The following is a 14,265-nucleotide window of genomic DNA, read 5'->3' on the forward strand; positions in this document are numbered from 1 at the left end:
GTAAACAGGTAACCGCTGTGGAATTTCTTTGAAGGCAAATGGGCTGGAACCTTCCCTATCACCCACACTTCCTGATACTAGCATGGCCCTGGGTATTCGAGTGTTCTCTCCTAAGACAAAATGCACTTCATGCCTCCTCTAAATTTTAATTGAGATGATTGAGAAGTTTGTGCATAAGAAACAGGGGTGCACTTGAAAGAGGAACTAAGTGCAATTTGGGGTCGGTTCGTGCAGGCAAGTGGGTGATTCAGTTTCGGGCAGTTTTCAAGATAATGGCCACATCCCTTCATTAACCCTATTTGTCCCAGAGCAGCAGAACATTCCCAGCTTTGCTGTCAACTTCTGACCCTGCAGGTCATGGACTTGAACTTCTGGTCTCACTTCTGGGGAGACATTCACAAAAACTCTTTTGAGGGGCACTGCCTGGGGGCTTGAGGCCGGGACGTGCGGAAAGCTGCTCTGGCCTTGTTGGTTTCAATCTGCTCTCAGTACTGTGCTGTGTCCCCACAACATCCGCACACAAGCCGGGGGAGAAAGGAGCAGTATCCTGCACGCCCACTTGGATGCTTCCCAGCGTCCGTGCTGTCACAAATGTGGCGCATTAACAGTTGCTACAACTAGGGGGCAGGTCCCCAAGGCCTGATACAACACTTGAACTACGTTTAACGAAGAGGAAAAAAAAAACACACTTGTCCTGAGGAGCAGAGGCATGAAGGCAGGGGTGGGAGGGGGGGCCCCAGCTTCTCGGGGCACTGGCCCCTATTTGGGGAGCATCCATTTGCACATCCACCCTCCTCCCTGGTTCGCTCGGATGACCCCAGTGAAACCCTGGCACTGTTGCATTACACTGTCTAGTAAGTAACAGTCTGCTGAGAAAGTCAATTTTGATTTGAATCACTTGGCTTCAAGGATTTCTGAAACCCTACAGCTGCCCCCCTCATGACTCTTTCCAACCGGTGAGCACCAAGACCAGGGCCCAAAGACAAGCTTCATCTTCCACCGGACTTGCCCTCACCTTCAAGTTGTCCTCATACAACATGAAAGGGACTCATTCTTCCAGATGCTCTGGGAAATCCCAGGTCCTCAACGTCCCCTGCAAGAAGCCCCACCACCAGGGTTCTAGCTAACGGTACCCTCTGTCCTGATTTGAGGCTTGTTTCTGTCATAAACCCAGCGGCCAAGCACTGAAGGGTTTTAAGTGTGAATACTGTGCTTTTCTCCCTAACATTTAGATCTTATTAGCATACTGGTTCCCCATCTGTTTTTACATTTTCCATCTCAGTTTCTCATAAAAGAAAAAAAGAAAGAATTACGACCGTTAGGTTTTCAAATCCACTTCACACTAGGAGGACGCCTGTAGATGAATGGTATTGTCGCTGTCTCAAAAAAAAGTTGTGACTTCACACTTCATGTGAATACACGAACGCCAAAACCCCCGCACACTTGTGTGTGACCTTCCCCCTGCAGAGCAGAGATGGGCTGTGCCGTGGGGGGCTCCTGTGCATTCTGTTAGCCCCACTTGTCAGGGGCACCAAGTGAAAACTGGCTTACATCCTCCCTGCAGGGAAAATACTCATGGTAACAGAACTCAATTTTTAGCCTTCATAGGTATGTGGTTTCTAAGACAACTGGAAACAGAGCTCCCTCAGAAGAGCCTAACCTGCGAAGACAGAGCAGAGACCAAGGGCTCAGGACGGTCTTGTGTGAGCCCTGTGTGTGCCAGCTTCCAGCGGACCTGAATGCTCACCCATGGCCCGGAAGAAAGAGGCTCTACGGTGAGCCCTAAAGACAATTTGTAAAGCCGCAGTTTGGAACAAGTTTAATATGTACGTTCTTTGTGAATTCTGAAAACACCAAATTTTCTACACCCGGGTAACTGTCCCTTTGCTGTCAAGTGGTTTGAAAGCAAAGTTAAAAATGCCATTAACGGATCTTACTTTAACTGTGACCCAATTTATTGGGATGACAACATGGTTCTGTCAGTTTGCACATTATGGTGGGCTTTCCCAGCTCTCTCTCTGGGAAAGCTTGGTTAGCACAGAGTGCTGGGAGTCTTCCTCCATGACCCACCTTGGGACACCTCTGTGACGGGAGCCGGCTTCCTAGCCACTAAGCAATCTTCAAGCTGCCAGTCAAGGCAAACGACAAACCCTGGATTCTCCATTTGCCTGCATATGCTGCCACATCCTTCCTGGCCACTGCGTCCCCATCCAGGCCAGAGCCACTGCCTCCAGATGCGCATCCCCTCACCTGGACCTCCACCTGGGTGATGCCGGATGTGTGCTGCACCAAGTGAAAATGCACTAAGTCAAACGGAGGAGGAACTGACTCATGTAACACAAGTGGACATTCACTCACTAGGTTTTCTAGCAGGAGAACATTAGTCATATGGCAAAGGGCAAAAACAGCCTTCTGCTTCTGGCACCAGAACTCGACCGTCTGAGTCATTTCGGTGTATGATGCTCAGTGCTACAGGAAGGTGGTCTGAGGGAACAACACGCCCTCACTCCTGTAAACATGATAAAACACCAGGTATATAAACCTTGCCTGACATCCATGCAGTGTATACATGTAAAAGCCAGGCAGGTAGGTACAAACAACAAATATATATATGGAAACATGCAGTCTTGTTTAGGCCTTGTGTATGTGGATCTGTGCTCACAATAAGGACACATTTAAAACAGAAGAGACTAGTACACCTGAACAGCTAAAGTAACATTGTGTGTCAACTATACTTCAATTAAAATAAGAGAACAGACTCAATGGCACATAGATCTCACACCATGTATAAAATTAACTCAAAAGGATAACAGACATAAGCATAAAACCTAAAACTAAAAGACACTTTTGAAACAGAAAAATCTCCATGCTGTGGATTAGGCCAAGATTTCTTAGATATGACACTAAAAGCCAGATCTATAAAAGAAACAAATAAACTGGACTTTGTCAAAATTAATATCTTATGCTCTTCAAAGGACATTAAGAAAATTAACACTGAGAAAATATTTGCAACCCACATATCTGGTAATAAATCTGCATGCAGATTATGTAAAGAACTCTTGGGGTGCCTGGATGGCTCGGTTGGTTGAGCACCCGGGCCTTGGTCTCAGCTCGGGTCATCCCCTCACAGTTCATGAGTTCGGGCCCTGCATCAGGCTCGGTGCTGATGGCGCGGAGCCTACTTGGGATTGCCTCTCCTCCTCTCTGAACCTCCCCTGTTGATGCACTCTCAAAATAAGTAAACTTAAAAAAACCAAAGAATTCTCAAAATAATAACAAGGCAATTTACACAAACAAGCTAGAAACAGATACGTCGCCAAAGAATGCATGGCAGGTAAGTAAAAAGATACTCAACATCCTAAGTCATCAGGCAAACACAAATCAAACCCACAAGGAGACGGCCCATTACGGTGGCTAAACACAACACTGGTAACTGCAACTGTTGGTGAGGATGAGGAGCCACTGGCCCCTCAGAGATGGCCGATGCATGACAGTACAGCACTCCTGCAGGCTGGGTGGCAGTTTCTTGCAAAGCTCAACTTCTATTCACAATAGGAGTCAGTGATCCCACACCTAGTGTTTAAATCAAGTAAGAGAAGAATTTATGTTCACACAAAAACCTAGAGGCAAACGTTTATAGCAGCTTTATTCATAATCTCCAAACCTGGAGACAGGTTCACCTGAAGTTCACCTGGGGATGACAGACAGACTGTGGTGCACTCACACAGTGGGCCATTACTCACAATAACAAAGAACTACTAATGTTTGCAACTTCATAAATGGATCTCAAATGCTTTATGCTAAGTGAAAGAAGCCAGACTCAAAGGCTATATACTGCAGGATCCCACTTACAGGACACCCTCAAAAAGGAGAAACTATAGGGTACAAATCATTGCCCACCAGGGGCTGGAGAAGTGTGTGTGTGTGTGTGTGTGGCGGGGGGGTGGTATAAAGAGGGAGAAACAATGAACTTTTGGGGGATGATGAAACTGTTTGATGTATTAATTGTAGTAATGGTTATAAAACTATGTACCTCCGTCAAAATTTGGAGAACTGCACACTAAAACGGATACTTTTACTGTACATAAAAAAGATGCAACAAATAAAATAGACTGAATCTACATAGATCTGCACTTCCTACCAACCAACCACCTCTATGTCAATAGGGGGGTTGTTAAATAAATATGGCAATCATGATGGAATATTTAAAGCCATTAAAATCACTTTCTACCCCCAAATGTTACAACATAAGAAAATGTCCATGTTACGTTTTTGGGAAAAAGCAGGATACAAGGCATGAATGCACACATAAATATATGCATATTTACAGAAGTGGTGGAAACACTGCCAAGAACTCTCTAAGTCAGCCTCCTTCTCTTCTTACTCTGTCTTGAGGTTTCAGTGACTGGCACTGCTCACCTATCAGGGTGCACTGGCTGCAGGGACGTACTCCATAGACACCCTACCTGATGCAGTAGAAAGGGACTAGGTGATGTGCAGCAGGATGCAGGACTTTTAACAGGATTATAAAGTTGCATGAAACTAGAAACTGGGGGGAAACAAACCAAACCAGCACTTTATTTTAAAAAGTTTTATTCTGCAGATTTAGAAATTTGAGATTTTTTAATAACTGCAAAAGAAATTCAGTCACACCTAATGAATGATTAACAGAATGTAGTGGTGTATTATCTAAACAGAAATCGTGCTGATGTGCCATAATAAATTGTCTATTAGTAAAAAAATACACTTTAGGGCACAGCATGGTATCACAAATTACAGTCAGGATACTTTGCAAGAATTTAATCAAACTAGAGAATTCTGAGTAACTGTATCTTTTAAATGCAGCACTTTTAAAAATGTAACAACTCTGTGCATTCTTTTTTTTTTTTTTTAAAAATGACCTTGTAGGTGTCATAGAAATGCTGCTTTATTGCTGCAGAGGTCAAAGTTCAAGGCTCAAGAGGTACAGGAGAGAGATACAAAGGTAGCCTTAAGAAACTCGGTTTTGTTTATGTATAAAAAAAGGTAAAGTTTATAAAAGTTAATTTACAAACCAAGAACAAAAGTGGTATGCACGCGTTATGTACAAGCATCCTTGAAACATCAAAATTTTCAAATGCATAGCCAAAAAAGAACAGAAAACCACCACTGCCCCTTGGAGGAGGAAAAGAAAAATCCCCAGATCACAACATTTTTTTTCTTCTGGGTGATTATACATTTCTGAAACCACCAAATCCACAATTTACTCAATCTTTTTCATGATACAGGATCTAGATGTGCACAAAAGCCATAAAAACTTAGTAATACACGGAGAGAATGATCTAAGAATTAAAAACATGAGGGTAAGGCATTCCTGCTGGTTAGTATGTTTGTGGTGATATGGTTATAGATCCAAAGAAGCCACAGAACCAGTCTCACATGCTTTGGTGTCCTTCCCTAAAAAAATGTGTTTTCATATACAATAAGTAATTGTCTTCACTTGACTCCCCCCCACCCCCTGCCAAAAAGAGCTATAAATTCCCCTTGCTGTACATTTCTGTTAAATCTACTACACTGGTTTATATGGTTCCAGGTACATTTTTAAAATGTGGGCATATTACCTCATGCATAATAAAATAAAATGTGTATGCCAGGCTAGGGCCATAATAAAGTTTGAAACAATGTACTTTGGAAAGAATAGAACTCAAATGCACCCCATTTACTGGCTGGTGTTTTAACGGAAATCAATATGTGAAGTTAAGCAGTGACCATAAAAAAGTACAAAAATCATTACAAAGCAAACCATCTTTGACCCTCCAGCCAATACCAATAGTTTTTCAATTATAAACACGCAGTTTGCAGCATGTTTTCTGACCATGGGCAGGGGCATGCTCACTAATCTTCATCTGTTCAAACAAAATGCTTAATACTAACAAATCGCAGTATCAATTCTAAGAAAAGTGTAATACTTGATAGAGTGCTTCCATTTAGATTTAGTAAGTTTAACCCAGTTTCACATTATTTAACAAGTTCCTATATTTTAAGAATTAAAAGTGGTCTATCAGGACAGAAACACAGTTTGCTCCAACAAGGTAATTTGGATCTCCAGGAAGACACTTGTTTTGCCAGGTTTTAGGATCACCTATGAGAGAAAAAGAAGTTCATATCAATTGTGGTTGGTTAAAGTGCCAGCCCTAATGGTCATGGGACAAACATAAACACATATACTCCCATACAACCTTCTTCTCGTTCTTCAGCATATGTACTTGTTATCAAAGCTCTAAGTGCTATATTCCATTGAGGACCCACTAGCATCTAAGGATTCAAAGTGGTTTCAGATTTCTCCTTTATTCTTTATGTTTTCAAGTTTATGCCTTTTCAAACAGTGAATACAAGTTGGGGCAACAAATATGCCTGGGGTATAGTTCCAGTGCCTGGGTACACAGAACTATTGACAGCACTTCTGAAAGTTGGGACCCATTTGAACTGAATATGAGAACACATTTCTCACACTCAACTACACGCCAATGAATGAATGCCTGAAAATTCTGCAGAATCTGGTTTCTTCTGGAAGGAAGACCCTTCCTCCCCTTTACCTCCCAAAAATCAGCAAGTCTGGGCCGAGAGTTTCTCAGCCCTGAACTTGGCGGTACAACAAAATCACTTGTGAAATTCTGAAAATTCACTGTCTATTGAGTTTGAAGCAGGGCTTGGGTATTTCCATTTTTAACAAGCTCTTGTTGCTTTTGAGATTTGAAGCTGAAGCTAAGAAGCCCCAGTATTGGACACCTAGTGTGAAGAAGGCTGGCATGACTGTATGCTCTGTGGCATCCAAAGTAAGGGATACTCGAAGCTGCTGACTTTTGCCTCCCTTACACAATAGTTCTTAACCAGGAGCGATTCTGCACCCCTGTGGGATGATGTCTGTAGACGTTTTGGCCTGTCACAACCAACATTTGGTGAGCAGAGGCCAGGGATGCTACTACACAGCCCACGATGCACAGGACAGCCCCTACAAACAAAGAATTCTCATCTGGCCACAACATCCACGTTACGGCAAGGCTGAGAGACGCTATGTACAGCGAGCCGTACACCGAAATGGTCTCTGAGTCATCAATGGGCTCAGCAGTTTAAAACCGAGTGATCTAACTTCACAGATCTCTATGGGCAGTACTGCAGAGAACAGCCTGCTCAGGCATGAGGTAGAGTGAAAACAACTCTTTGGAAGTAAAAAAAGAAAACAAAAAACCCCCCACTTATTATACTAATTTTTGTTGGGATCAAGTTAGTACTTATCAAAAGCTACCCCCCATGGGGGGCCTGGCTGGTTCAGTGGGTTGAACACACCCGACTTCGCTTCAGGTCATGATCTCGTGATCCATGAGTTCAAGTCCCGTGTTGGGCTCTGTGCTGACAGCTCAGAGTCTGGGGCCTGCTTTGGATTCCGTTTCTCCCTCTCTGCCTCTCCCTCACTGGCGTGTGCGCTCTCTCTCTCAAAAATAAACATTGGAGACAAAAAAAAAAAAAAAAAGCTATCCCTGACTTTCTAAACAGAAATTTATAGTAGCAAAGCATTCTAGAGCCATATGGGATTACACAGAGGAACATTTCTCTTCTATGTGAACGCACTCAAAATTTAACACAGGAAAAAGTTGTTTCATTCTAACAAAATAACTTTTGTTCTGTGGCATAAAAAGCAGGAATAACAAATAGATAACTTATGCTTCATATAATATCCCGGAAGAAAATCATTTCTAAAACAACTAACTACAATAGACAGTTATTTTAAAGACTTTCATCCTAATTTGGTTTAGAAAACAATCAGAGCTCATGCTACAACTTGACTTTCAGAATATCACGTTTTAAGTGCAGTTTTATTAATGTTAATTCATTAATTCAAACTAGGCTAATAAAATGCTTCTCAGTGGAGTCCCTGAGGAAACAGCTTTACTATCCAGTGTATTAAAATTAATTTATTAGCTTTTTCCAGAAAATGTACCTGCAGATATCAGGAAATACATATTTATATATAATTTTTAATCTTGGGTAGTATTAAAGTATATTCCTACAATTTTAATACCCTAAAGCTCTATTTCATATTAAAACTGCATTATGTTCACCTGATTTACTAAAAATTCAGAAGCAAAACTTTAAATTCTTATTTCTCTATATTAGGTTTAATTAAAGTGATCTATACCAAAAAATATAGAATGCTTCAACTGGTAACTGATGTAGTCACCCAAAGAAGTGAGAAATGTGAAAATGCAATGGAAATTTTGAAATTATGATCTTAAGAGCAAAAAAAGCCATTTAAAAGTAATGTGTACAACAGCAGTTATTCAGGGTTTTGCACTGAAAACCGTGGCCAAGTATGATCCCAGTGGAAGGTATTTTTTGTCTTGCAGATTTCTCTGGTGTCTATACTTTGTAGATTGAGGAATTAAAGACTGGTAACCAAAACAGAAATTAGTATATAAAGGAATCATCTTAATAAGAAGATGGAAATGCCCATGTACGTAGAGCAACAAAAATTCTCCCACTGCATCTTAAAAATTTTGACAGAACAAATAATTTTGTTGAACACCAAGAAACAGCCAACCTTTGGCCAAATCATCAATGTTTAAAAGGCAGAAACTTCCCATACTTTTCCATATTCATTTATATATGAACCACAAAGAAATTTCAAAACACTGGTGATGCCTACAAGGCCACAGCAACAGAGGTAGAGATGTGCTAACAAACAGCATGTGTAGCTCCAACAGCCCAGGGATTAATCAATGACAGTACCCAAAGCCCCCAAAGGACAGAGTGAAGACAGCATACCCGACGAGGAGTCGGATGATTTTAGAGCAAAAGACCAACCGTCAGGAGTCATGGACGCACAGTGTGGTAAGCGCAGCTCCACGGGCTTCAGGAACTTGAGGCCATGGGGCCCACACATCACTAAGGGGCTCAGCAGTGTCTCGCCTGCAGTCAAGGAGGGGGTGGGAGTGAGAGGTTAGATGACCATCTTCTTTCTAGCCCACAGTTCTCCTCATCCTCCCTTCTAATGACATGCTTTAAAGCCAAATGCCATTAGTTCTCTACAGTTGCAGTGACCGAGAGAAACTTAATGCAAGACACGTGTGTAATTTAAAATGTTCTAGTAGCCACATTAAGAAAAAACAACAGGGACATAAATTTTTAATATTTATGTAACCCAATATATCCCAAACATTATTTCAGCATGTAACCAATATAGTAAATCTCTGAAATCAGTGTGTATTTTATACTTCCAGCACATTTCAATTCATAATAACCACAGGTAGCCAGTGGCTACACCATTCGATCATGGGGTTCTTGTATATTCAAATGTATTTTTTGTAAATGTTACTTAGATCTTACGTTTTAAATGTTGTATTTGCTACAGACTTGGTTTAAGGGATTCACACAGGGCCAACATATGTTAGTGTTCCAGCAAAATGTAAGAAAATGAGCTCGAGTAACATATTTAAGGAAGTAAAGCAACTGCTATAAGATTCCAAAAGAAGTCATCACGTAGTTCATCGTATCGTCCTGACATATCCAGGAAGATTACGAAAAATAACAGCTTTCCTGGATTCCTTAAGTTCAGAAACACACATGGTGATACCTGAGAGGGATATTTTATTCGCCGTGTGGAGCTCTTACTAGTGCTAGAGCTGGGGTGACGAGCACCTGCCCCGAGAAGCCTCTGTCTTACAGTCAGGTGACAGGCATGGAGCAAAGCCTTTCTGAGTGGGTGTTATCTAACCTGTCTCTAGACATGGAAGGGATGAATGACGCAAAGACAGATTTGGTGAGGTCAGCTAAGACCACCTAGCAGACCAAGGGAGGAATGCCCAAAGGCCAGTCATCTGCTGTCACTGTCACTTTCACAGTGAAAGTAAAGCCCAATGAGTGGAAGGTCTTGTGTGCTCACTTCCACCAGCCTGGACTTCCTGTGGGACACCCCGTGCCTGCCTGTGATGCCATCCCAGGGCACCCCCCTCCACAGTGCCCACTGGAGAGGCCTGCCCTGATGGGATAAACGTGCTGGGGTTGGCAAAGCAGAAAAGGGGTCCAGACTATCCTCTCAATTGAACACTACAAGCTTTGAAGAGCACACAGGACAACTCAAGTTATTAAAAACCAAGCAGAAAAATAAAACCATTTACCTTTCTCCTTATCTAAAGGTGGGAGGATGCTGTTGTCTCGGCAGACCTTGAAATAGATTTCCTGCTCAATTCCCTCAGGAATGGCTCCTTGTGGGATAATTATACTAACGCCGGTTTCTATGGAACTCAACACCCCACCATTGCTGTTAAACACGCCTCGGGCTGTGGCCACCACGGTGTGACCGTCTTCATCTTCATCTTCTTCCACAGCTGAAGGGCTGAGAATCCAGAAACAGCTAATGAATAAACCTCCAACAATATAGCAGAGTTTCCATTATGACCCTAACAGGTTGTTTCATTTTATTTCTCCATTTAATCAAGAAGGTAAGTTTTTGGTGACACACTTTACTCACAGGAGTAATAAATCATATTCTTCCTGGAGAAATCGATTTCATTTTTGAAGATAACTAATCAATTTCATTACTGAATGTACAAAGCCTAATACCTTGCTCACCCAACTACTACAATACGTTGGTCTTAAGAACCACATTTTAACATCCATGAAATTCGTATTTTAAAACTGACGGTAAGTCATGGTTTAACTGATAGCACTTTTCTTTTCTTCTTAGTGACATATAAGACAATGTTGCATCTTGCAACTTATGGCATCTCAGACTTGATGAGTACTAATTAGGTTCTCTATCTCCCTAGGATTTTGAGCATGCACACTTATGGCCCATGCTGTCAAAGCTTTCTACAATACTTTGGTATGGGTACACCCCAAGCACCCATGAAAAAAAAGTATATTCACTTAGTACACAAAGAATATCAGAGGCCAAGGGGATGTGGTATCAAAGACTGCTTCAAAAGCATAGGCTACCAAGACTGCTTGGAGTAAAATTTTGAGTCACAACCTAAAAGTGAGCAGAAAGATGGACCGACACAGTAAATGTGTGGAGGGAAAGCTACAGATGATTCCTGCATGACCAGAGCAGCAGGGACAATGCTGATGCGGCACCCCATCCCCCACTACAGGAAAAGCTTACAAAGAGGAGAAGGCAGCACATTTCCATGACCATCCCTGTTTTTGGGAAGCTGGCAGGTGGCCCTCCTGGCCCTGGGTTCTGCCTGCAAGTGCTTCTGTTTCAGCAGGTGGCTTGACAATGTAAGTGGATTTGGGAGGCTGAGGTGAGCTTATGTGAGGCCAGAACAGGTCTAGAGAAAGGAGTATATGAGGCTTTCCCAGTCTCATTTGCTCAAATATATTACTCACTAAAACCATAAAAAGAGCAACCATTTTGAGGTTGTTACATTTTCTAGTATCACTGTTGAACAGAGAGTAGACAGGGAATACAGGTGCTTAGGCTTCTGAGATATTTTCCAAATGTAAGCAGGCCAAGGTTAGAGGTTATGGAATGCTATGCTTGGTTCAGAATATGGGCTCTGTATTCAGATGACCAGGAGCAGCTGAACCGGGGCTCCCTCACCCTAGTTGTGTGACTGGGCAACATGCAGTGTCACCTGACTTCAGTTCTTAGTAAAATGGGGATATTGACAGTATCTATGGACTGTACATGATCAGTTAGCTTTATTATTTTATTAATGTTCTCTTACACCTCTTGCAGGACCTTTCATATAACAGCATTCATTGCAACAACCTTTTGGACAAAACTGTTCAGTTTAAAAGTTTAAGTTAAGGGGAGCCTGGGTGGCTCAGTCAGTTAAGCATCTGACTTTGGCTCAGGTCATGATCTCACAGTTCACAAGTTCGAGCCCCACATCAGGCTCTGTGCGGATAGCTCAAAGCCTGGAGCCTGCTTTGGATTCTGTGTCTCCCTCTCTCTCTGCCCCTCCCCACTTGTGCATGTGTGCTCTCTCTCTCAAAAATAAGCAAACATTAAAAAAAAAAAAAAAAGTTTATGTCAGAATGATTCTTAAAAGTCCCAAATCACATAAACTACACCAAACTCACATCAGACAAATCACAGAGCCAAGAAAAAGGCAAAAATCTTACCTTACAGGAACAGCTTTAGGCACAGTGCTGACATTATTCATTTGGTATTTGGGCTTATCTGCATGGATGGAGAAAGTTTCAACTCCACTGTCAAACTCAGGAGGCTGTGCCACACTGTGCGCTTTCACAAGAGTTTTTGGTGAAGTAGGGGCTTTTGATGACACATCAGGTTTATGTGCAGTTTCACTTGGCAAAAGATTGTGGTTGAATTTAGGACTTTCAAACTTGCGCTCAAATGGCCGAGCAGAACTTGTGTATGGTTTTGGTGTGAATCGATTATATGCTGGAGTGACTGTTTTCTGAGTCTGCTCAGCTCCATTAACTGGAGCTTTATCCGGGAAACTTTTCTGGGGATAGAAAGTAGACTGAACAGTATCTTCTCGGTTCGGTGGTCTGAAAGTTGCTGGCTTATTCTGAGACGGAGGTGGATCTGGTTTAGACACTAAAGAATTCTGGAAATCCAATGACACCGAATTACCTGAAAAATAAACATATATAAGCATTTAAAAAACTTCCTCAAAGAAGTTTTAATAGCCCCTATGATGTCTCTCCCATCTTAACTTGTCTCGGTGCTGAAGTCAAGGCCCAAGTCACGGTCCCCACAATTAGAAAGTGACTCTTGAACCCTGGTGGCTACCTGTGACATCGAGGGACCAGGAGGGGCATGGACACATGTGGTACTCTGGGGTACCTTGTGACTGTGGAGTCAGGGTCATGCTGCTCAGGGTCCAGGCCTCCAGAGCCTGGTTGTCTGAGTACCCTCTCCCACTGTCTGTATCAAATTAGAAACAGAATGACAGTATAGCTATGTTAAAAAAAGGGAAAAAAAAGAAAAAAAAATCAACACTACAGAACTCACCTAAATGAAGTCAAAAGGAGCCACCGACTGGGAGCACAATTTGCATAACTGTACAGAATTAGGATCTAAAACCTATAAAGAACCCCTATACACCCACCAGAAAGATGCTACTAATAGGAATATGGGGAAAGCTGTGCAGAGGCAACAACAGAAGTGAAGGCCAGAATGCTCAGTTACCTTACAAGACAGAAAACCTCACTACCAGGGAAATGCAAATACATAACAAACCCCAAATACACTTCATACCCATTAGATTGTCAACACTTCGGTTCGGTAATGCCAAGAGTTGGCAAAGATGTGGAACAGGAATCTCCATGCATGGCTGGTGGCAAGGTAAAGAAGTACTAACTGAATTCTAGGAAATAATTCCAGAAAAAATAACACCAACACTATACATCTTTTAGAAAGAAAACAGGGGACATGTCCTAGGCTCTCTTTTATGAACTAGCACAACAACGATGGTAAAACCAGACAGGGACATTACATAAAAAGGAAAAAAATAAACCCAAATTCCTTGTGAACACAGCAATATAATTTACTGCATTAACACACTAAAGAAGGAAAATGTTATGGTAATCTTACTACATGCAGAAACAGCATGTGACCTAATACTTTCAGCAAACTAGAGGGGAATAGAAAGGAATATCTAAAACCTAATAAAGAGTAGCTATAACAAGCCATAAAAAACATAGAGCTAATGTCGTAAGGGTGAAACATTAAATCCTTTCTCCCCAAGATGGGGAAGGCAGAGATGTCTGCTCTCATCACTTCCAAACTGACACATTTGACGGAGGTCCCTGACAGTGCACAAGAAGGCAAGAAAAAGAAAAGGCATTTAAGGATCGGAAAGAATTAAAACTTTACCTGCAGACATGACAGTGTGGAAAGAAAATCCTAAACATGGGGTAAGATCAATCTACCAGTACACCTCTACAGCTGGCCTAGAATTTGATTCTTGTAAATAACAGAGAAATGTCTGTAGCAGCAAAAAGCCAACAGGAGAATGGATAAATCATGGTATATTCTTAGGGTAAAATAAACAATCTTTTTTTTTTTTTTGAAAGGGCCAAAAAAGGGGCATTTGGAGGTGAAGGCAACAGTCTCCCTTTCAGAGTGTTTGATGGAAGGCAAAGAGACATAGGACAGTTTGAGGAGGCAGCAGGAACAACAGGTGCTCTGAACAACGGAGGAGTGAGCTGCACCTGTGTGAGGCCAGAGAGAAAGATGAAGCAAGCAGGAATGAAGGAGAGGAGCCACACCAATGGCCCTGGAAGAGAGGCGGCATGGGTAAAGGAAAA

General features: G+C 42.1%; 1 protein-coding gene across 12 annotated transcripts in view; it reads right to left on the reverse strand.

Moving 5' to 3' along the window:
- Positions 1 to 4,576: 4,576 nt before the first annotated feature.
- Positions 4,577 to 14,265, reverse strand: part of TJP1 (tight junction protein 1) — a 225,620-nt gene continuing 215,931 nt past the window's right edge. For 7 of the 12 annotated variants that reach the window (XM_049613993.1, XM_049613990.1, XM_049613989.1 and 4 more), the window contains 4 exons: positions 12,109 to 12,586; positions 10,155 to 10,372; positions 8,803 to 8,946; positions 4,577 to 6,121 (listed from right to left, as the gene is read on the reverse strand). In XM_049613993.1, the coding sequence (XP_049469950.1) occupies positions 6,027 to 6,121; positions 8,803 to 8,946; positions 10,155 to 10,372; positions 12,109 to 12,586 (935 nt within the window). In that variant the 3' untranslated portion in view covers positions 4,577 to 6,026. The remainder of the gene's footprint in view (positions 6,122 to 8,802; positions 8,947 to 10,154; positions 10,373 to 12,108; positions 12,587 to 14,265) is intronic. The other 5 variants (XM_049613994.1, XM_049613987.1, XM_049613985.1 and 2 more) reach the window with 2 other exon arrangements.

Source organism: Panthera uncia (genome assembly GCF_023721935.1).
Source record: "Panthera uncia isolate 11264 chromosome B3 unlocalized genomic scaffold, Puncia_PCG_1.0 HiC_scaffold_1, whole genome shotgun sequence".
Taxonomy (NCBI): Eukaryota; Metazoa; Chordata; class Mammalia; order Carnivora; family Felidae; genus Panthera; species Panthera uncia.